Genomic DNA, 23,464 nt, shown 5'->3' with positions numbered 1-23,464 from the left:
GGCATTCTTTCCTTCCTGAGTTTCCTCCAGGCTCACGTTGGAAGGCTGCAATATCTGATGACTGTGACATCCTTTGTTTACTGATACGGCAGGCAATATTCCATTGCTCAATCCCTTCTTCATTTATTAGCTGGAAGTTTTCTATAAATAAGATATTTCCTTCATATAATGCTTGCTTATCCTAAAATACAGTTTGTACTGGAAGGGCAGAGTAAATGCTTGATCTTTTCTCCTATGTACCAATTTCCAGAGTGATAAGTTGGCACCTTAACAAACTCCAGTTATAAATAATACTGTTTCTTAAGTATCATTCTGACTTCATGTATTTGATGTGTTTAAAATATAATTTAATATTATACTTTTATATATTTAATGTGCTTATATATTTTAAATACTTAATCAATTGTAGTCATGATTCTCTGCTGTGATGAAAAATGTTCCATCCTTGCCCAGCAAGTCCCCGTGAATTTGGAGCCAGTGTTCTACAGACGTGACCCATCAGCCTTTGGTAGCTTCCCTACTTTCTAGCACAACGACATACCCCTGGCTCATCTTGTACATCTTATGCTCCAGACCTGGACTCTTCTGTTTCTGTAAGACATCCCGGTTCTTTCTCATGGGAAAGAGTAGTGACCCGTGGCCTGTGTGCTAGGGGTGCTCATTGTTACTGCACTTTTAGGTGCAGGGGCTGAGAAACACACACTTGTGTTAAGAGGGAAAAAAGCCAGGGTTTTATAGTGATAATCCCAATTCAAATTTAAGGCTACGGGATTTTAGTATAACCTTTTAACTTTACATGAATCTTCTCTTACATCGAAAATCTTGGTTCTGATGATTTTTTTCATACCCCCCCAACATTCATTTTGAAAAGCTTCAGACGGACACATACAGGCAAGCGTAGTACAGAGCATACCTGTACACCCTCCCTCTGGATCCACCAGTTGTAATCGCTTTGCAACTTTTATTGGCTTTGAGCTATTACAGAGGAAGTTGCCAGCGTCGTGACATTTCAGCCCTAAATACTTCAGCACATACCTCCTAGGAGCAGGCCATTCTTCCACAGAATGCCAATGCGGGAAACCAACACTGATGCAGTTCTTGTAGAAGTTGCTCTGAGGAGGGGCGCGGGTTCACACGGCTTTGGTTTTTCCATTGGACAACAATAATGTCTTACATCTTCAAAGTATACATTCGACACTCTGCATACATTTTACAAAACTTGTACGTGTATTTTATGAAAACTAAATTCTTAAAAAGTATTTATAACAGGAAGCAACTACCTTTCACCATTTTTCACGTTCAGCTCTGCTCCTTTTCTGAATGACATGCTCGCACCTCTTGTTTTCACTTATTAACTTTAAACACCGTCTGTTATCCCATAAACCACGAGGATTTAGTTGATACTACCCAACCCCCTTCCCTTCTTATGTCCAAATAAGAGGGCATGTTATTATTTCTAGTTATTTTATTGGTTTAGTTTAGGCCTTTATATAGCATACTCATTGTCATAGTCTGGGTTGCTATAGCAAGATACCGTAGGCTGGGTGACTTAGACAAGAAACATTTATTTCTCACAGTTCCGGAGGCTGGAAGTTGGAGATCAGGGTGCCAGCATGGTTAGGTTCTGGCGAGAGCTGCTTCCTGGCTTGTAGGCAGCTGCCTTCTTGCTGTTCCCTTCGATGGCAGAGAGAAAGAGACCATCTCTCCTGCCCCTTCTTATGAGAATTCCATTCATGAGGCTCTACCTTGTGATCTAATCACTTCTTAAAGGCCTCACCTCCAAGTTCTATCACCTTGGAGATTAGGCTTCCACATGTAAATTTGGGGAGGACATAGCACTTCTACATCTATTTCTTATGCAACAACTTTAGACGATGTCCCTGATTACCCACCATGTACAACAAGACGCCTCTCCCTCTGTCTCTCCTTCCCCATCTACCTTCCAACTGCTCTCAGTTATCCATTGATGTGGCCACATCAGTAACAATTGTATTCTAATCTGTAACCTTAAAGAAATCTTCAGTGCATCGTCCGTAGTTGATTCTAAGGGTTGAAAAGTAAGAAATACTTTTATATTTGGACCACAGTTATGTCACAGAGATGTTTTCCAGAGGCTATTAAACATTGTGTGTGTGTGTGTGTGTGTGTGTGTGTGTGTGTGTGTGTGTATTACATTATTATCTTGTGAAATTTACTCAGCTGTTTAGCCTACAGTCCAATACATGGGGTCCCTTCCACCCACAGAAATCCATCCTACAGCTCAAATCTCCTTTTTCAGGTTGTTCTGCTTGGTCCTTAGGTCCGTGGAGTTATCAACTGGGGATTTCACTTTTCATCAGTCTTGGGTTAGAGGCTGTGTATGGACCCATGTCTAATAGGGCCACTTTGGCTACAATAACAAATAAACTTTCTAAGTTTAGTGACTTAACACCCTAGAAGTTCTTTTCTAGCTCATGTGAGAACATGCCATGGATGTTCCTGCTTGGGAGGTGACTTTCTCCACGTCACCATTTAGGACTTACTTTGTCCTTCTGGTGACTCCACGAGCTCCTGTGGTCTCTGGGAACTTGGGGAACTTAGGGGACCTTCATCTAAATGTCAAATTTTCTTTTTTTTATTAACCATTTTGGATGGAAATGTTTCTTAAAGGCATCACAACATTTCTCTGCTTTATTAAATATTGCACTGAACGAAAAAATTTTATTTTGTCAACAATCCATAAGTGGCTGTCTTCTTTGCATTCTCTGAGGTTTCCCCGGGACATTTTATTAGCACTGTATGACTACAATATCTCCTTTCACCCATTTGATGATACTAATAACAATTTTTACAAGTTCTCTTTTGTTCCCAGGACTAACAGTACTTTCTCAGAGGCAATTTGTATTTGTTTAATGTGGCTTTCTCCATCATGCCTTTGGTTGGCCTCACATGTCTTCTTTTTCTTGGTTGTGTATTCCCAGTTAAGGATAAAGATCTGAGTTGTGTTCTAGGTAGGAAGAGTGCGTTTCCTAAGCTATTCTGTTGGAAGACCTGTTTCCTCATAAGCTTTTTCTTTGACAGGCAAAACCACGTGGGAACCTTGACATGGGTAGGTCATGCTGATAAGAGATCTTTGTTTTCAGGTACAAATATGGGATGTCTGCCCAGCAGAATGACTGCCTCTAAGGTGCCATTAAAGATGCCTTGATGGTTGATTTTCTGTGCCAACTGGGCTGGAACACGGTGCCCAGATATTTGGTTGAACATTAATGGGGGTGTTTCCGTGAAGGTGATTTCAGGGTAAGATTAACATTTGTTTTGTGTTCTTTTATGAGATGGTCAGTCAGGTGAGGCCACAAGAGGAGCCAGAGGAGAGGCTCAGGAAAATAAAGTTTATTGTCCTCACAGGTCCTAGAGATGGGAGGCAGGGCACACTTCACAGGGCCACATGGGGAAACAGTAGTGTGGGCAGGAGACAGAATCCAGAACCTTTATTAGGGTTTCCATGGGAAAACAAGGCAGGATAGGGAATTAGCTGAGGATAGGCTAGCGTGAATACTTTGGTGAGCTTTAAGTCACAGGCAACTAGCTTTCTCTAGTTGCCCTGGCGTGATGCAGGCAGAGGAATGTCCTCTCCTGTAAAGTGGGAGCCACAGAGAGGAGGCCTGGCTCTGGACTGGGTAGCTGGCATAGCAAACGCATGCTCCCAGCTGGACCCTTTGCTCTAAGCATTCACTAGCACCAAGAAGAGAAGTTTCTTCCCAGCCAGAAGGGTGTCTTTTCGTTTTGGGTTTTTCATTTGTTTGTTTGTTTGTTTTTTGCTTTTTTAGAAAGATACCAAACCATCACAATATACAGAAAATAAAATATATACACCACAGTGTTGAAATCAGGGTACTCTTGAGTACAGCAGACTGCCCTCCATAATGTGGGTGGGCCTCGTCTGATTAGCGGAAGGCCTTAATAGAAGAAAGACCGACCTCCCCCAGGAAGAAAGGAGTTCTGCCAGCAGACTGCCTTTGGACTCAAGCTGCAACTCTTTTCTGTATCACTAGCCTGTCGGCCTCCCCATTAGATTCTGGACTCACTAAGTCTCCACAATCCTATGAGTCAATTCCTTAAACTAAATCTCCCTCTGTATATATACACACATATCCTGTTGGCTCTGCTTCTGCAGAGAACCCTGACTAACACAGATGCCTTTACTCTGAAGACTAACATGTATATGAGTAGCTCCAGTTCTCCCCTTGTTCATCCTTTTTTATTGGAGAAAGTTCCCCCTTTTGGGGAAACTTGTGACGAAACCTTGAATGGCTGAGACTTGCTAGTGCCCATGAAAACAAGAACGCTTGGAATGCCATGGCAGGTCTCTCTACTTGATGGGGTGACATGCCTTATAGGCCCACGAGCCAGGGAAGCCAGGGTGCCACATATTTCCCAATGTGAGGCCCTACGAGTTCACTGTCAAACGCTGAAGCAAAGCGAGGGTGCACTTTGCCTTGTGCATGATGCCGCCTGCCTGTGAAGCACCTCAGTGACTGAGGTGGGGGTTGGCAGGGTGACTGCAGCTCCCATGCCTGTCTGTGCAGGTAGATAGTGTGCCTTAGTAGTGACTGAGGTGGGGGTTGGCAGGGTGACTGCAGCTCCCATGCCTGTCTGTGCAGGTAGATAGTGTGCCTTAGTAGTGACTGAGGTGGGGGTTGGCAGGGTGACTGCAGCTCCCATGCCTGTCTGTGCAGGTAGATAGTGTGCCTTAGTGGTGATCGTGCGTTGCATCCTTTCCCAGAGATCTGGGCTGCAATGTCCGGCTTTGCTGACACAACTGCAGTGGTGGTAGAGGTCCTCACTAATCAATTTATGTTGGCATTCAAGTAGCTCTTGACCAAAGTACCTAGCATATCGCTCATGATAGGAAAGAGCAGACTCACTCACTGATGTAAACTAGGCTTCCATCCACCCTAGCACCCCAAAAGGCAACAGTAATGAAGAGGGGAGGGCGCCCTTGAAACAGCATCCAGCATCCAACGCCGATCTCCTCCAGTGGACACTTTTCCCACTCAGAGTTGTCAGCGTGTTTAATGACTATGAAGGTACGTGATTCAGCAATTCCTTAATGACAGCCGCGGTAATAAAGGGTTGGATCTGGGTCTGTATGTACGGCTTACTCAAATCCACACTTTCTCTTCATCTAGACAGATGCTATAATAGGAACCATGAAACTGGGCCTTTCAGTCATTCGGGGGTGAAGTGCCTTGTAGACAACCCCACGTACCGCCCCCCTTAACTTCAAAGCCATCTTCCCTCCAGGCTGGTTCAGGCAATATCTTTTGCATTCCAGTTTCACCAAAGGAGGGTGACACTGGGCACACAGGTGTAGGTGAATGCAGAAGCTCCCAGGAGGTTTGGGTGGAGGAGAGAAGGTGGAGAGGAGATGGGACATCTCCTTTAAAACTTGCTACCCCCTGAGGAATGTAAGTCCCGGGGCCAAATGCTGTTGGGCTGGGAAGGGCTGCAAGAACCCTGCTAGTCTTTCTGGTCTGAGCCTGTAGTCTCTGGTGACAGGGCTATAGATGTGACGCCACCACCTTCCCGAGATGGTCAGTGCCCTCTTTGTGGCTGGGGATGAGTGGAATATTGCCAGCCGTATCAGTAAATGAAGGATGTCACAGTCATCAGCAATTGCAGCCACAGCCGTTGGTGAGCCGGTGAGTCCTGAGGGGACTCAGGAAGGAAAGAATGCCTGCCATCTAGCTGCCATCAGACTGCAGCCATTCCCTACCATGAGCCCTGAGGAAACTCAGGATGGGAACACACAGGATACTGGCCCCAGAGAGCTGAAGGAGTGATTTCAGCGAGCCCAGACTCTTGCATCTTCCCATACATATAAAAGCGCCAAGTTAAATTCCTTAACTTGGGATATCTGGTTTTCTTTAATGAACAATAATCTTTTGACATTCCTGACTACCTCTCCTTTGTTGCAAAACTTCTGTATAAGCTGGCTCCCCCCTCGCTTCCTGGGAGAATTTCTCTCAGGGTTACTTCAGATGCTGCCTCCCGGGCTTGAAGTCCTAAACTTTCCCGCCAAATAAGACATAGCTCTCAACTTTTAGGTTGTGAATATTTTTTTTAAGTCAACAGATTATTTCTTAGCTTTTCAGGAGAAGGGGGAGGCCTGGACGCACTGTAATGAACACTTGCCATGTTCATGTTACAGAGAACGCCCGAGTAGCGGTAAATGTCCACAGCATAATGGCATCTCCTCTGCCTTTCCCTCACAAAAGAGGGGTGTGGCGTCTAAATCCATCACTGGGGGATGGGGGCAAAATTTTTTCTTTTTTTTGGCTGGGCCGCATGGCTTGCAGGATCAGAGTTCCTTGACCAGGGATTGAACCTGGGCCCGGGGCAGTGAAAGCCAGGAGTCCTAACCATTGGACCACCAGGGAATTCCCCCAAAGTTTTTATAATGTTTGATTTTTATTTGTGCTTGTAATTTATCGAAGTGGAATGTGGAATTGCTGTTGCCTGATGAAGGAGAGGACAGAAGCACATGCATCGTCAGGAGTTGTAAGAAATTTATTGGAAAAAAGGGAAGGCAACCCCCTCTTCCCCATCAGTGGGTGTCTACAGGCCTAATGGTGCAGACATGAAAGGCAGGGGCAGTGGTCGTAGAGGATGCTTTTCTAAGTGACATGTATATAGACCACGTGATTGTGCTGGAGTGAAGAATGGTCACCCGGGAACCCTACTATTAGGCCTACAGAGTGAAATAGGAATAGCTTTATGGTCCTAGCGAAGGTCCTCAGATGCTGAGGTTAACCAACCCACAACCCACTGCCCCCGGCCCAGGGAGGAGAAAGGGCAGCGGTTCTGGCCTCTGCAGATGGGCAGGCAGCTGAGACCGCTGAATCAGGGGTGAACTTCCGCTGGGACAGAGGGAGGCCTGAAGCTGTGTCATCTCGTCATCAGGTGTCCTTAGTCTCACGTGGACCCCCTGCATCCCTCATGTGTAGATCTGGTGATGAAACAAAGTGGCAGTGAAACAGCTGATAACCTGGTCGGCATCCCCCAGTCCCATCCTGGACAGGCTTTGCGGCCCAGCCTGTCTGCCCTTCTGACCTTCATACTTTCTGAACCTCTTCTAAAAGGAGACACAAGACTCATTTTGGTCTGAAGGACGTATGCCTCAAAAAAACCTTCTTTTATTCAAACAACAGTTACAAATACTTCACTTGGCTTCTGGGTCCCCTCTGCCCATGCTCCAGCTCAGAGTCAACGGATGCAGCACTTGGCTTTTCCACTGTAACAGGTGCCTTCAATCCTGTTGAAGAGCGGGCAGGGGGAGAAGTTGCAGGTCCCCCCTTTCTTGACACATTTGTAGTGGTCGGACCTCTGGCCGAGACCCGTAAGCAGGTTAACACCTATGAGAAGGGAAAGAGAGCACTTCAGACTCTGGGCTTGCAGCCACAGGGACTTCAGAACACTCGGTGAAAGCAGAACAGACCACCCTTTGCAAAGCATGTCACAGGGGTTTCCCTTCCAAGAGCTTTGCACTCAGTTGATCTGTGAGGCTGCTCATGAAATAAGGCATCTAAAGAGACCCCTCCATCCGAGGTCTATGCCAGCTGTAGCCATACAAAAGCCAGGGATGAACAGCAGGGTTCTGAGTGGACTTTCTCTTGCCCAGGGAGCTTTGGTGTACAGGGAATTCACATTAGTCCCCAAATAGGTATTCGACCACTTTGTACTGTTGCCATCCTCTGTTTCAGAAATGCAGAAGCATCTTTCTAATTCCAGGAGCATTCCTGAACTTTCCTTTTACTCCTATGCTGTTTAGTTACATCATTCCCTCCAGCTTGAATCCCTGCCCACCCCCGCCACCTCCCCATCACCATGTCTGCTGCAATCTGTGATCCTTTAATGTCAGGTTAAAATTATAGCTACTCTAGGGCTTCCCTGGTGGCGCAGTGGTTGAGAATCTGCCTGCCAGTGCAGGGGACACGGGTTCGAGCCCTGGTCTGGGAAGATCCCACATACTGCAGAGCAACGGGGCCCATGAGCCACAACTACTGAGCCTGCGCGTCTGGAGCCTGTGCTCCTCAACAAGAGAGGCCGCGATAGTGAGAGGCCCGCACACCGCGATGAAGAGTGGCCCCCGCTTGCCGCAACTAGAGAAAGCCCTCGCACAGAAACGAAGACCCAACACAGCCAAAAATAAATTAATTAATTAATTAATTTTTTTAAAAAAAGATTGAGCCCTTAAGAAGTAAGACAGGTGTAGGGGAAGAAAAAATTTAAAAAAAAATTATAGCTACTCTATAAAGCTTTCATAATTTTCCCAGTTGGAATTTATTTTGTCTTCCTCCCCGTCACAGAATCTCATAATTTGAAGACCTCTAGATTCATCTTCCTCTGTATCCAACAGAAAAAGCTGCCCTCTGACACCCCTGGCAAGCGGCTATGTAGCCATTGTTTTGTGTCTCTCTGTTGGCAGGTGTTATGGCCTGAAACCCCCCCCAATGTCCCCGCCCCCCCAAATCATAGTTGAAGCCCCAAGCCCCCGAGGACCTCAGAATGTGACTGTATTTGGAGATGGGCCTTTAAAGAGCTGATTGTGGTTAAACGAGGTATATGGGTGATCACTAATCAATAGTGTCCTTATAAGAAGAGGAAATTTGGACACACAAAGGGACACGAGTGATGTGTGAGCACAAAAGGAAAGGCCATGTGAGGACAGAAGGCGGCCCTCTGTCAGCCGAGGAGAGAGGCGTCAGGAGAAACCAAACCAACACCTTGATCTTGAACTTCTACCATCCAGAACTATGAGAAAAAAGCGTCTGTTGTTTTAAGCCGCCCACACTAGAGCAGACCTAGGTGATTAATGCAGCAGGCCATTGTCACCCTAGGAGACAGGTATTCTAATCTCTGCCTGCTGGACACTTGGTGTTCCTACTGATGGAAATTGTCCTCTCAGTAACTTCCAGCTAGTGGTGTTTTCCTGCTTTATACAGACAAGTCTAATCACTCAGAAGGCTGTCCCATTTTCAGTCATTCTACTGCCTTAAAAGTCTTCTTTTTCTCATTTTTCTCAGTGTCTAGTTTCCAGACACTTTACAACCCTGTTCATTCTCCTCTGGATGTGTTCAGTTCATGGATAGACTTCCTTAAGTTTGAGGCCCGGAATAAACACAAAATACCTTAGATGTGTCCCATCTACCAAGAGCAAAAGAGGCTTCATCTCGTTTTGTTCACTACAGAGCTGTGCTGTGCAATGTGGTGGCCACCAGCTGCGTGTGGTGATTTACATTTTAATTAATCGAAACTACATCACCCACATTGCGAGTGCTTGATGGCCACATGTGGCTAGTGGTTACTGCATTGGACCATGCAGCGGTAGAATATTTCCATCATCACAGAACATCTCATTGGACTGTGTTGCCATGGAGATGGAAGGGCATTGAGAGACATGCTGGTCCCACTGTCCCAGGGAAGCATCTTAGGCCAAGGCCACTCAGTTGCTCACACAAAACACAGTCTCCTGATCTCCAGCCTGTATTCTTTCTATACATTGTATTGATTCCTGCCGATGCTGTTCAAGATTGTTCCAGGTTTTAAAAGCCTCACCATGGGGCTTCCCTGGTGGCGCAGTGGTTGAGAATCTGCCTGCCAATGCAGGGGACACAGGTTCGAGCCCTGGTCTGGGAGGATCCCACATGCCGCGGAGCAACTAGGCCCATGAGCCACAATTGCTGAGCCTGCGCGTCTGGAGCCTGTGCTCCGTAACAAGAGAGGCCACGATAGTGAGAGGCCCACGCACTGCGATGAAGAGTGGCCCCCACTTGCCGCAACTGGAGAAGGCCCTCGCACAGAAACGAAGACCCAACACAGCCATAAATAAATAAATAAATAAATAATTAAAAAAAAAATAATAAAAGCCTCACCACAATATCGACCTCCAGTAAGATCATAGTCAACTAGACTCTCTAAATCTCCAGTTCCAGCTTTTTTTGCTCTTCATTGGAAGATGTCAGAGCTGGAAAGATACTCAGTCCAACCCCTGCTGCAAGATTGAATCCCTCCTTCAGTACGTCCTCCAAGTGATCGTTATTAGGAAGATGGATCAAGCTAATAAATGTGAAAGCCCTTTGAGATCAGAAGGTCTACACTTTCTTTTTCTTGTTGGAGTGTGTGTGTGTGTGTGTGTGTGTGTGTGTGTGTGTGTGTATTTATACCAACATTTAAATATATGTATATTTAATGTTATATTTACCCTTCCTTTTGTTGGGTAAACAGAGGAGACCCAAATACAACTAACTGTGGCTTTTTAGAGCCCAGATGGACCTCAGAGCTCAACTACTTCAACCTCTCTGTGATTCTCTCCCTAGATGAAGAAGCTGAGGTCTGGCGATGCCCCCCAGGGCATGCCGTTGGCCACAGGCAGAGCCAGGACCAGAGGTAGTACCATGACCCCCACCAGTTCTCACTCCACCTCTCTGCTAGTGAATTATGGTGTCACCACACTCAGTGGGAACTCATTTCTGGCATTATCTTTGAGGATCTAGTACATTATAGGACCCAGAAGAAATAGCAACATATTTAATGTCAGGGTACTTTGGTTACATTCCTTGTTCTAGAATGAATTTGTGTGATTTTTAGCAAAGCACTCAAACTTTCTGAGCCCCAGCTTCTCAAGTTTAAAATTGAGGAGACTAGATTATGTGATCTCATCCATTTCTAAGATTCTGAAGCTGGTCATCTTTCCTTTGGTGGGGAACTAACACGTTTATGGTTGCATTTAATCCTCCAAGGAATGTATCACTTTTTCCTAACTTACAGACAGGGAAACTGAGGCCCAGGGAGATTAAATATTCCCATAATCTAATCAGCCAATGATTATATTATCTTAATAAATGCAGAAAGATATTGGAAAAAAAATCAACGTTGATTCATGATAAAAAAAAAAAGCTCCTAGCAAATAAGAAACTGGAGGAAACTTCCCTAATCTGATAAAGAGTACCTACAGAAGCCTACAACATACAGTACACTTCATGGTCAAGTATTGAAAACATTCCATGAGATTGGCAATCAGACCAGCATAACTGCTGTTGTCATTACCATTCCACATTGTACTTGAAGTACTGGCCAGGGGGATAAGATAAAAAATAAAATAAAAGGTACAAGGGTTGGAAAGGAAGAAATAAAATTGTCTCTATTTGCAGACATTACGATTATATGTAGGCAATCCAAAAGGAATGAACAAGCAAACTTAGCAAATTTGCTGAGATCAACATACAAAAAAGAAAAAAGAAAAAATGAATTTTACTTTTGTATATTAGCAACCAACAGAAAAAAGGAAATAAAATAAAAACACCATATAGAAGAGCATAAAATATGCCTAGTTATAAATCTTAGAAATTATGTGCAATACCTCTATCTATAAAGAATACAGTATTTTTTTGAATTTAAAGAGGCCCTAAATAAGTAGAAATACTATGTTTAAGCATTGGAGGATTAATTATTTTTAAAATGTTAATTTTCCCCAAATTAAGCTGCAGATTTAACCCAATACCATAAAATCCCAAGAGATTCTTTCAGTGAAACTTGATGAGCTGATACTAAAATATATATGGAAATTCCAAGGACCAAGAATAGCCAAGACACTCAGAGAAAAGAAGGCGGGAGAATTTGCTTTACTGGATTTTGAGACTAATTACAGAGCCACTGTAATTAGTGTGGTGAGGATACAAGGGCAGACAAATACATAAGTAGGACAGCAGAAAGAGATACATGCATATATGGAGAGTTGAAGTAGAAAAACAGTGGCTCAGCAGAACAGTGGAGAAAAATGGTCTTCTCAGTGGTTGGTTCTGAGACAATTGGATATTCATAGTGGAAAAAAAACCCCTTTACCCTTAGCTCAGACCATACATGCACACTAAAAACCACTGCCAGATGGTTATAAGCCTAAATGTAAAAGGAAAAACAGTAAGCCCCCAGAAAACAGCACTGAACACTTTCTTCGTGCTTTTGGAGTAAAAAAAGATTTCTTAAGGTACAAAAGCACTAACCCTAAAGGAAAAGATATGACACATTTAACCATATTAAAATAACGTGGAAAACCTCTGCTTAAGGAAAGTTTCCATTGAGAGAGTGAAAAATTAAGGCACAAGGTAGAAGAAGATATTTCTAATGCTTACAACCAACAAAGAGCTTCTATGCAGAATATATAAAGAACTACTAGAAATCATTAAGAAAAGACAGATATCTGATAGAAAATATGGGCAGAAGACAAATAGGTACTTCACAAAAGATATCCAAGTGGCCAGTAATTATACACAAAAGTACTGAACTTATTATTTATCAGGGAAATGCAAATTAAATCGCCAATGCTATGCCAGTACCCTCACCAGACGGCTAAAATTTTTAAATGATTGACATTATCAAGTGTTGACATGGATATGGAAGAACAGGTACTTTCATTCATTGGTTGTAGGAGTATAAATTGATATATACGCTTTTGGAGAACAGTTTGGCATTCATAAAAATTCAGTAGTATAAGCATATGCTACGACCCAGCAATGCCACCACCTCTTGATACGTAGTCAGTTGAAACGTATGCACAAACCAAGCTATATTATTCAACATGAATGATAACATGGTAAAACTATAAGAAATATGGGAAGTTATGACCATAAAAGTCAAGTGATGATCGCTTTTGGGGGAAGGAGGGATTTGTGACTGAGAAGCCTGGAGGAGAGCCTCTTAGGTGCTGGCCAAGTTCTAGTTCTTGACTCACATTGTGGTTACAGGAGTGCTTGTTTTATAATAATTCATTAAATTATACATTCAAGTTTTATGTACTTTCCTGGATATATGTTATATTTTACAACTAAAAATTTAAAAAATAACAGTTGCTTTTGAAAAGGTCTTCTGTGTATTCCTAGCACTGTGGGCCTCCTGTGCTATGTGCAGCTTCCTACACCCTCTCCCATCACTGCCTTGGTCCGTTTCCGTCCACTCCCCGGGCATGCGAGCCCCTTGGATAACTCACAGCCCCGCTCTTCTCCTCCCCTTTCCCATGAATGATAGTACTTCTCTAGACTTGCGCTTATTCTTATCTTGGTCCTTATTCAGCTGGTCTGAGAAATACAATCCAGCACATCATGTGGCGGCCTCTGGAGCGCCATGAACCAGAGGAACATGGTAAAGAGGGAACTCACTTATAGGTGAGAATGAAGGATGAGAAGGGGTGAAGGGAGCGGGCCTGTTAGGAAAGCAGGCTTGTTGTACCAGCTTCTATGCTTGCGGCGAAAAGAGAGACTCTCAAATACTACACAATTAGGCCAATTATAGCTGGACTCTTAATAATCCCACCCAAGTGCAACTACACCACCAACTGTTTTTTAAGTCAACTGTAATAATAGATGTTGGCTGAATGAAGGGCTATTGTGATTAAGTAGCAGGAAATTAACTAGAAAATAAGTACCAATGGGTCAGTCCCAGAAGAAAATGAGAGGAAGAAAGTTCATGGCCGTGAACACAGGAGAGGCTTGGCTGTTACGGAGTCATCAGGAAATAAATCTGCCTGAGGGGCATGGACAGCTGTCCGTGCTGCCGAGATGGGACGTAGCCTGTGCGGGTCAGATGGTGGAGGTTCAAGGAAAAGGGCAGGTGAAAAAGGCTATAGAGAAGAAGATACACTGGAAACATAGGGGGATCTTTGCACTTTACATAAATGAGCCACGAAAATAAAATTTCTTAAAGAAATCTTTAAGAAATTAAAGAATCTCTCTTTCAGAGAGACAGGAGGTGGGGGGGGCTCTGAGACGGGGAGTGTGGTCCTCAGGCCACGGGCAGTGGACCCTGTCCCCCGGCCCTCTCCTCTGAAGTTGGATTGACAGTATACAGTTGGAGGTGCAAGTGAAGTTTTGGAACAACGTCAGAAGGGAAAATGGGGGAGCTTTTGACTAAAATACAAATTTCTTGTACTAAAAGACCACCAAGGCTAAAGCGGAGTGAAGTGCCGAAACGACAAGGGTTTTGGAGAAGAAGAGGCCTGAGCTCCACCCCTGCCGGGACCCCTACCCCCTGCCCTGGAGGACCGCACTGCACAAGCCGCAGAAAAGCACAGGCGTGGAGAAAGTCAGGAGCCAGAGCAGGGTTGACGGGACCCACGGATCTGAGATGTGAGGGGAGCAGACGCAGACACAGATCTGCAGAAGCCAGAGCGCAACCCCGATTTTCCAGTGCTGGCCGTGGAGTCCCACACCTGTGGGGATGCACAAAGGGACTTGTCCGTGGGAAGCGACGTGAGACTGGTCGTCTCGGAACGTGGGCCTGGGCAAGTCAGCTGGGCCCTTTCCCGAGTCAGGACGAGGTGGCTGGTTGGCAGTGTGCCAGGGGAAGGGCTGCCCGCGAGTGAGTGGGTTCCCTCCCACTGGGGACGTTAAGATAGAGGCCGCTTTGCCCACTTAGGAGAGGTGCCGGTGGCTCAGGCGGTCAGTGGAGGCCAGAGAGGGTCGGACTTCACCTCTGTGGATCTTTTCAAGCTCTCTGGGGAAGAAGTCAAATATATACAAGCCACTCCTGCAAAACAAATAACAGAACTGCAAACCAAATGAAAACTCAGGGGCCCTCTTCCACAGATGGGTCACCCATGAACGTCCCTGTTCCTAGAAACGCTTGCTGGCCACCGCTAATCAGCAGTGCCTCCTGTTAAGTTCATGAAAGCTTTAAGTCACTTCCATCTAGATTATCCTTAGGATGAATCGATTGGCTGGTGACATATCCAGAGGTCTTTGGGAGGTGTGGGAAAAGAATATAGGAGTTCGAGTCAGAGCTGAATTCGAGTCCTTGGTATTCGCGGGCTGAGTATTTGAAAAGTCAGCCTCTCTGAGATTCCCTGCAAAAACCACCTCTAACGTGGGGATAAGAGTCGTCCCTGCCTGACGGATGCAGATGCTGGGGACACTTAGTGAGATGTTTTCGGAGTTGCTCGTGGCACTATGAAGTGCCATAGCCGGTGCCGTGTGACCGGCGTTTCTGAGGATGACTCTTTCCCCCGCATTGCTAATCGGGTGCCTCTGTCAGGTCTGCGTCGTCGTAGGAGTCAGGGGCTTGTGTCTGAGGCACCGGGGAGCGTGTTTTTCCGGACGGGACCCGAGGCCATAGCAGGCACATTCCTGGTGCTGCTGCCAGAGTTCTGAGAGGTGGAAGGTATTCGGGCCAGCAGGTCAGGGTGAGGCTTAGAGTAGACGCTCAGGTGTGAGCGAGGCCAGGTGGAGAGCCAGGGTCACAGGACGTTGGGCTGGGACTTGTTTTGCCTTATCCGTCACTTGAAAGGTGAGGAAACAGAGGCCCAGACTCCTGGGAATGCACGTGGTATCGGTGTCCCGAGGGAAAGGAAAGAAGGGGACTGAGGATTGGGCTGTGACTCTATCAGCGACATTAATTTTGGTTAACTTGCTGAGCACCCTGGCAAAAGCGCCGCTGCGGGCCCTGTTTACAGGAAGAACGTCCTCGCTCTCCCCTTGTATCTGCTTTCCTCTCCTCTGATTGACCTCCACGTGGCAGCAAACCAGTCTCTTTTTTTTTTTTTTTTTTTATTTATTTTTGGTTGCGTTGGGTCTTCGTTGCTGTGCGCGGACTTTCTCTAGTTGTGGTGAGCAGGGGCTGCTCTTCATTGCAGTGTGTGGGCTTCTCATTGTGGTGGCTTCTCTCGTTGCAGAGCACGGGCTCTGGGCGCACAGGCTCAGTAGCTGTGGCATGCAGGCTCAGTAGTTGTGGCTCGCGGGCTCAGCAGTTGTGGCTCATGGGTGGGCTCTAGAGCACAGGCTCAGTAGTTGTGGCTCGCGGGCTCAGCAGTTGTGGCTCATGGGTGGGCTCTAGAGCACAGGCTCAGTAGTTGTGGCTCACGGGCTCAGCAGTTGTGGCACATGGGTGGGCTCTAGAGCGCAGGCTCAGTAGTTGTGGCTCTTGGGCTCTAGAGTGCAGGCTCAGTAGTTGTGGCGCACGGGCTTAGTTGCTTTGCGGCATGTGGGATCTTCCCGGACCAGGGCTCAAACCTGTGTCCCCTGCATTGGCAGGCGGATTGTTAACCACTGCGCCACCAGGGAAGCCCAGCAAACCGGTCTCTTAAAGAAGCCGCTTCTGATTCTGTCACTCGCGGGTTTACAACCCCCTGGGGCTCACTCGCACCCAGATGCGTTTCCTGCTGCCTCAGGCCTCGCTGGATCTGCCCCCGCATCACCGTCCCGGCTCCTTTCTGCGGCCTGGCGCGCCCTGTGCCTCGAGCGGCCTGCAGTGTTGCAGCTGAGGGCCTGTGAGTCCCTGCTCTGCGACCAGCCACGTGACTCCATTCCTGTTATTTACCCAGGAAACGGGGATAATGATTCTTCCTCCCCCACGGGGGCACTGGGAGGCCTAAGCTAAAAGCGAGATCCAGGGTTTTTTATTTCTCTTCATCTCTAGGCTTTCACACCAGCTATCCTTTCCGTCCGGTTTGTCCTTGACTTCTCTCCTTTCACTGGTTTAGTTAATTCAGGGCTGCAAATCCAGCTGCCCACAGCAGCCAGGGGGGTAACACAAATCTGTGAAGCGGGCTGAGGCGAGGCATTAGGGACCGGCGGGGTCTGCAGTGACCTGGGGAGGGAGTCCCGTCTGGAGGCACAGCCGCTGTTTAGTTGCAGCTCACTGTTGCCAGGTAGGAATGTTGCCACATCTTTTGTGTTTTTAAGAGAAGATAACATGTACACACTGCTGTATTTAAACTGGACAACCAACAAGGACCTACTGTGTAGTACAGGGAACTCTGCTCAATATTATGTAACAACCTAAATGGGAAAAGAATTTGAAAAAGAATAGATACATGTATATGTATAACTGAATCACCTTGCTGTACACCTAAAACTAACACAATATTGTTAATCAACTATATTCCAATATAAAATAAAAAGTTTTAAAACTTTTTTAAATTAAAAAAAAAAGAGAAGATAAAAATCAGATTTTTATTTTTGGTGGCATATCCTGACTTTTAAATGTTGGGAGGAAATTAAAAGAAATATTTTTTTGAAAATATCAGGAACACCAAAATGACTTCCAATTTTCCGTCACTTAGCTTCCTCAAGAAAGCCTTCCTGGCTCCTCAAGACCAGGTCAGCTCTCACTGTCATGTGTTCTCCTAGCATCCTGCACTTAACAGCATTTCACAACACGGTAGCCATTAGTTAGTAATTATGTAATCGGTTTTCTTGTCCCGCTCTGTTTCTGGAATGTGTAGAGATGAGACCCAGGGCTGTTTTTCCTGGGGCATCCCCTGTTCCTGGGCAACACCTGCCCACAGCAGCTCTTAACCAAACACTCCTTGAATCAGTGAGGGAACAACGTCAACCTGTCTTGATTTCTCAACACCTTAGCTGGGGTCCCATCCAGCTGATGCAGGGACCTGGGTCGCCTTGTCATTGTGACATCATTCTGCATTCACAGAAAGACCATTTGAATAAGATAAAAGTGGGCAACCCATTTTTTTTCTTTTCTGACAGAGATGAAAACTGCTAAAGAGAACGTCAAGTCTTAGGATCTCCTGCAGTGACCACAGAACACTGGTTCCCCCGGGTCACGTGGGCCTCGATTTCCCCACCTGCGAAATGACCCGGTCTAAGGGCTCTTCCAGAAAAGGAGTGAGCTGACCCGCGCTCCCTCCCTGCAGCAACCCCACAACTGTGCGTCCATCGGGGCGGCCCACGGGCAGGGCGGGTACGGCAGGGGCAGCTGCAGCAGCTGTAACAGCCACCGCACAGCAGTGAGGACGCAATGACCAGAACCGCAACCGGTGCCTGAGGGTAAGCAGAGAGGAGGTGAGAGCTGCCTGCACTGTGGCCCGGGGGACACAGGCTGGGGACACCTGTGTGTTCCAACGCGGAAGACACTTGGGGCTCCTCCTCCCCATCCGGATAACACACCCAGACAGCACGACATCCCCCAGAAGACACCTGGGGCTCCCCCTCCCCATCCGGATAACACACCCAGACAGCACAACATCCCCCAGAAGACACCTGGGGCTCCCCCTCCCCATCCGGATAACACACCCAGACAGCACGACATCCCCCAGAAGACACCTGGGGCTCCCCCTCCCCATCCGGATAACAACATCCAGACAGCACGACATCCCCCAGAAGACACCTGGGGCTCCCCCTCCCCATCCGGATAACAACACCCAGACAGCACAACATCCCCCAGAAGACACTTGGGGCTCCTCCTCCCCATCCGGATAACACACCCAGACAGCACGACATCCCCCAGAAGACACCTGGGGCTCCCCCTCCCCATCCGGATAACAACACCCAGACAGCACGACGTCCCCCAGAAGACACCTGGGGCTCCTCTTCCCCATCCGGATAACAACACCCAGACAGCACGACGTCCCCCAGAAGACACCTGGGGCTCCCCCTCCCCATCCGGGTAACAACACCCAGACAGCACGACATCCCCCAGAAGACACCTGGGGCTCCCCCTCCCCATCCAGATAACACACCCAGACAGCACGACGTCCCCCAGAAGACACTTGGGGCTCCTCCTCCCCATCCAGATAACACCCAGACAGCACGACATCCCCCAGAAGACACTTGGGGCTCCTCCTCCCCATCCGGATAACACACCCAGACAGCACGACATCCCCCAGAAGACACCTGGGGCTCCCCCTCCCCATCCGGATAACAACACCCAGACAGCACGACGTCCCCCAGAAGACACTTGGGGCTCCTCCTCCCCATCCGGATAACACACCCAGACAGCACGACATCCCCCAGAAGACACCTGGGGCTCCCCCTCCCCATCCGGATAACAACACCCAGACAGCACGACGTCCCCCAGAAGACACCTGGGGCTCCCCTTCCCCATCCGGATAACACACCCAGACAGCACGACGTCCCCCAGAAGACACCTGGGGCTCCCCTTCCCCATCCGGATAACACACCCAGACAGCACGACATCCCCCAGAAGACACCTGGGGCTCCCCTTCCCCATCCGGATAACACACCCAGACAGCACGACATCCCCCAGAAGACACCTGGGGCTCCCCTTCCCCATCCAGATAATACACCCAGACAGCACAACATCCCCCAGAAGACACCTGGGGCTCCCCTTCCCCATCCAGATAACACACCCAGACAGCACGACATCCCCCAGAAGACACCTGGGGCTCCCCCTCCCCATCCGGATAACAACATCCAGACAGCACGACATCCCCCAGAAGACACCTGGGGCTCCCCCTCCCCATCCGGATAACACACCCAGACAGCACGACATCCCCCAGAAGACACCTGGGGCTCCCCCTCCCCATCCAGATAACACACCCAGACAGCACGACATCCCCCAGAAGACACCTGGGGCTCCCCTTCCCCATCCGGATAACACACCCAGACAGCACGACGTCCCCCAGAAGACACCTGGGGCTCCCCCTCCCCATCCGGATAACAACACCCAGACAGCACGACATCCCCCAGAAGACACCTGGGGCTCCCCTTCCCCATCCGGATAACACACCCAGACAGCACGACGTCCCCCAGAAGACACCTGGGGCTCCCCTTCCCCATCCGGATAACACACCCAGACAGCACGACATCCCCCAGAAGACACCTGGGGCTCCCCCTCCCCATCCGGATAACACACCCAGACAGCACGACATCCCCCAGAAGACACCTGGGGCTCCCCTTCCCCATCCAGATAATACACCCAGACAGCACGACATCCCCCAGAAGACACCTGGGGCTCCCCTTCCCCATCCGGATAACACCCAGACAGCACGACATCCCCCAGAAGACACCTGGGGCTCCCCCTCCCCATCCGGATAACACACCCAGACAGCACGACATCCCCCAGAAGACACCTGGGGCTCCCCCTCCCCATCCGGATAACACACCCAGACAGCACGACATCCCCCAGAAGACACCTGGGGCTCCCCTTCCCCATCCAGATAATACACCCAGACAGCACGACATCCCCCAGAAGACACCTGGGGCTCCCCTTCCCCATCCGGATAACACCCAGACAGCACGACATCCCCCAGAAGACACCTGGGGCTCCCCCTCCCCATCCGGATAACACACCCAGACAGCACGACATCCCCCAGAAGACACCTGGGGCTCCCCTTCCCCATCCAGATAATACACCCAGACAGCACGACATCCCCCAGAAGACACCTGGGGCTCCCCTTCCCCATCCGGATAACACCCAGACAGCACGACATCCCCCAGAAGACACCTGGGGCTCCCCCTCCCCATCCGGATAACACACCCAGACAGCACGACATCCCCCAGAAGACACCTGGGGCTCCCCCTCCCCATCCGGATAACAACACCCAGACAGCACGACGTCCCCCAGAAGACACCTGGGGCTCCCCTTCCCCATCCGGATAACACACCCAGACAGCACGACGTCCCCCAGAAGACACCTGGGGCTCCCCCTCCCCATCCGGATAACACACCCAGACAGCACGACATCCCCCAGAAGACACCTGGGGCTCCCCTTCCCCATCCGGATAACACACCCAGACAGCACGACATCCCCCAGAAGACACCTGGGGCTCCCCTTCCCCATCCAGATAATACACCCAGACAGCACAACATCCCCCAGAAGACACCTGGGGCTCCCCCTCCCCATCCAGATAACACACCCAGACAGCACGACATCCCCCAGAAGACACCTGGGGCTCCCCCTCCCCATCCGGATAACAACATCCAGACAGCACGACATCCCCCAGAAGACACCTGGGGCTCCCCCTCCCCATCCGGATAACACACCCAGACAGCACGACATCCCCCAGAAGACACCTGGGGCTCCCCCTCCCCATCCGGATAACCCACCCAGACTGCACGACATCCCCCAGAAGACACCTGGGGCTCCCCCTCCCCATCCAGATAACACACCCAGACAGCACGACATCCCCCAGAAGACACCTGGGGCTCCCCTTCCCCATCCGGATAACACACCCAGACAGCACGACGTCCCCCAGAAGACACCTGGGGCTCCCCCTCCCCATCCGGATAACAACACCCAGACAGCACGACATCCCCCAGAAGACACCTGGGGCTCCCCTTCCCCATCCGGATAACACACCCAGACAGCACGACGTCCCCCAGAAGACACCTGGGGCTCCCCCTCCCCATCCGGATAACACACCCAGACAGCACGACATCCCCCAGAAGACACCTGGGGCTCCCCCTCCCCATCCGGATAACAATACCCAGACAGGACGACATCCCCCAGAAGACACTTATGCCGAGTTTGCCCTTGCCTGTGGCCCTCTTTTAAGATGCAAACGTCTTGGGACAGCAGAGGCACCGCAGAGGTGGTGCTTGCCCTGCAAGGACCTCGGCTGCTTGAGGCCTCCCAGCTGCAGCTGGGAGGTGGAGGGTGGGCGCTTCTCTTGCCCTTCTAGAAGGTGAGCCGGTGTCAGCAACTGGTCCTGAGGGTCCCGGTCCCCATCCTGAGAATCCATTCGCTGATGTTCTGTCCAGACAGGGCCTGCCTGTCGTCAGAGGACAGTGTCTTTAGCTAATCCTGCATGCGCTAAGTGCTCCACAGTGTTAGCTGATAGCTCTGTAATGAGCGATTAGTAAGTTTAGCCGCTCCCGCATACCCTTGGAAACACTTTCATTTTCTATACTTTGGATGAGATGCTCATAATCGTATTTTGACGTCATAGACTGAAAAGAACTCTTCACGTTAACAGAGTGACTTTCAAACATTTTGAGTGTGATCTGAGCTGCAGTAGGAGATTTTGCACAGCTGCTCAGTACGGACACACATGCAATGAGATGAGTGTGATAAAACAGCAGAGACGCTGACAGCGTGGCATGCACTGGTATTGTCTGTTCTTTTGAGGAAACAAGGTTGCAGCTCACTAAATTAATCTCTCCACCTCTCTTATGCGTTCCACCTGGAAACCTTAAAACTCTGCATTGGAATATTTCTGAACCCAGTTGTCCGAGGGGAACACTGAGGCACCCCAGGAGCAAATTAGGCACGTCTGCACACTATGGTGATGGCCTGGAGAAAAGCACAATTGGGTCTTCCAGAGAATTCCAGAGCTCTAACACCTTTAGAGCCACCTGCCACAGCGCGCTCAATTTGCAGGTGCGGAAACTAAAACCCAGAATGTGTGACTTGCTCAAGATCACTCAGTGAGTGAGCGACGGGGCTGGGATAAAACGTATCCCCCGATTCTGCCAGAAGAGTCTCACCTTCTCTTAACGTCAGGGGCACTGCTGCCTTGACCCAGGGGAGCTGGGCCCGACACAGAGCTCCCCTGTTCTGCACTGGGGAATGGCCCACCCTGGAGGATGTGAACGGATTTCTCAAGGAAGGTGGATCTCTGACTGCCTGCGTGCAGGTGAGTCAAGGATTCCAGCTGAGCTGGTCTTGTGGGCGGGGCGGGAGGCATCTGCTTGCAGCAGGGCACCTGGGAGAGCCCACCCCGGAAGCTGGAGAGAGATGGGGTGGCAGGCTGCACCTCTCGGCTGGCTGGGACCCTGACCTCTCAGTGTGAGGAGCCATTCTGCAGACGGGGTAGGTGATCCCCTTCCCCGTAGGATACTTTCAGGATGCCCGAGCCAAAGACAGGGCTGGGAGGTGCTGGGAGCTGCCCGGCGCTGGCCTCACATCCCTGCCAAGGGCAGAGGGAAGGGAGCCCTAAGGGACAGATGGGAGTCTGGCCCTCCTGCAGCTCGGCTGCCCTCAGGCGCCCGGGAGAATCAGCCCGGGGATGCTCCAGGCAGGCGCGCTTGCTCCCAGCGGCCGGGGCGGCCCAGACCCTGCAGGCTCGGTAGGCTTCTGCCCACGGCCCTCTGCCCCCAGCAGGCCGCTCAGCCTCGGGGATGCCTTCCTGCTGCTCCGTCCTGGGGACACAGGCGCCGCTGTCCTTAGACTCAGCCCCGAGTCCCAGCCCCGGGGCGGGCACTGCAGCAGGTCCCCAGCTCACCTGTGGCCAGCTGCGAAAAGAGGAGGCCGAGAGTCAGAAGTAGCAGGTAGAGGACCCTCATGGTGGCGGCAGGTGGCCCGGATCCCCGGGGAGGGCAGAGGCTCCTCGGAGGCGGAGCTGTCAGAGGCTTCCAGCGGCTGCAGTGTCACTGTATTTATAGGGCTAGAGGATTGCACAATCGCACAGACCGATCTGAAGGGTGGTGTCGCAATCCCCAGAGTGAAATTCTAAGAAATAACCCTTCGCGGCAAGCCCTGAGTCAGCCGGGAGTCACGTGGACACACTTCTCTCTGGCTGGCTGCAGCTGGACCCAGCTCTCGGCCTGCAGGCGTGGAGGCAGGCCTCCGGTTCTGTCTGGAGTCTCAGCTGGGCGGTCCAGCTGGCGTTCCCAGAGCAGGAGCTCCTGCTAGAACCCCTCTCGCTGGGATGGCCCAGGGAGCCCCGAGAGGCGGCCCCGGGGAGGCACTGAGACTGCTGGCTGCCGGCTGCCATCCGGTGTCGGGCCCTTTA

The 23,464-nt window shown here is 49.6% G+C and overlaps 2 protein-coding genes across 9 annotated transcripts in view; one reads left to right on the top strand and one right to left on the bottom strand.

Annotated features, from left to right (window-relative positions):
• Nucleotides 1–23,464, top strand: part of LOC309619436 (uncharacterized protein) — a gene marked incomplete at its 5' end in the record, with an annotated part of 176,284 nt that overhangs the window by 100,087 nt on the left and 52,733 nt on the right. For 2 of the 8 annotated variants that reach the window (XR_014238953.1, XR_014238955.1), the window contains 3 exons: nucleotides 7,404–15,871; nucleotides 15,970–17,816; nucleotides 21,707–22,542. Of the gene's footprint in view, nucleotides 1–7,403; nucleotides 15,872–15,969; nucleotides 17,817–21,706; nucleotides 22,949–23,464 lie in introns of those variants that run through there. The other 6 variants (XR_014238954.1, XM_082374633.1, XR_014238958.1 and 3 more) reach the window with 5 other exon arrangements.
• Nucleotides 7,140–23,177, bottom strand: DEFB1 (defensin beta 1). The gene is made up of 2 exons (XM_082374634.1): nucleotides 22,955–23,177; nucleotides 7,140–7,397 (listed from the first exon to the last, which is right to left on the bottom strand). The coding sequence occupies exons 1-2, from the start codon at nucleotides 23,013–23,015 to the stop codon at nucleotides 7,249–7,251; spliced, it is 210 nt and encodes a 69-aa protein (XP_082230760.1). The 5' UTR covers nucleotides 23,016–23,177; the 3' UTR covers nucleotides 7,140–7,248.

The sequence above is a fragment of the Balaenoptera borealis genome (assembly GCF_965194805.1).
Source record: "Balaenoptera borealis genome assembly, chromosome: 21".
NCBI classification, from domain to species: Eukaryota; Metazoa; Chordata; class Mammalia; order Artiodactyla; family Balaenopteridae; genus Balaenoptera; species Balaenoptera borealis.
The sequence above is the reverse complement of the archived record's forward strand: the minus strand, read 5'-3'. Positions and strand labels throughout refer to the sequence as shown.

Excerpts from the sequence above, each read along its gene's own strand:
- DEFB1 (XM_082374634.1), bottom strand. The coding sequence starts at position 23,015 with ATGAGGGTCCTCTACCTGCTACTTCTGACTCTCGGCCTCCTCTTTTCG. Across the intron at positions 7,398-22,954 it reads CTTTTCGCAGCTGGCCACAG|GTGTTAACCTGCTTACGGGT; the intron begins GTGAGCTGGGGA and ends CCCTTCTCATAG.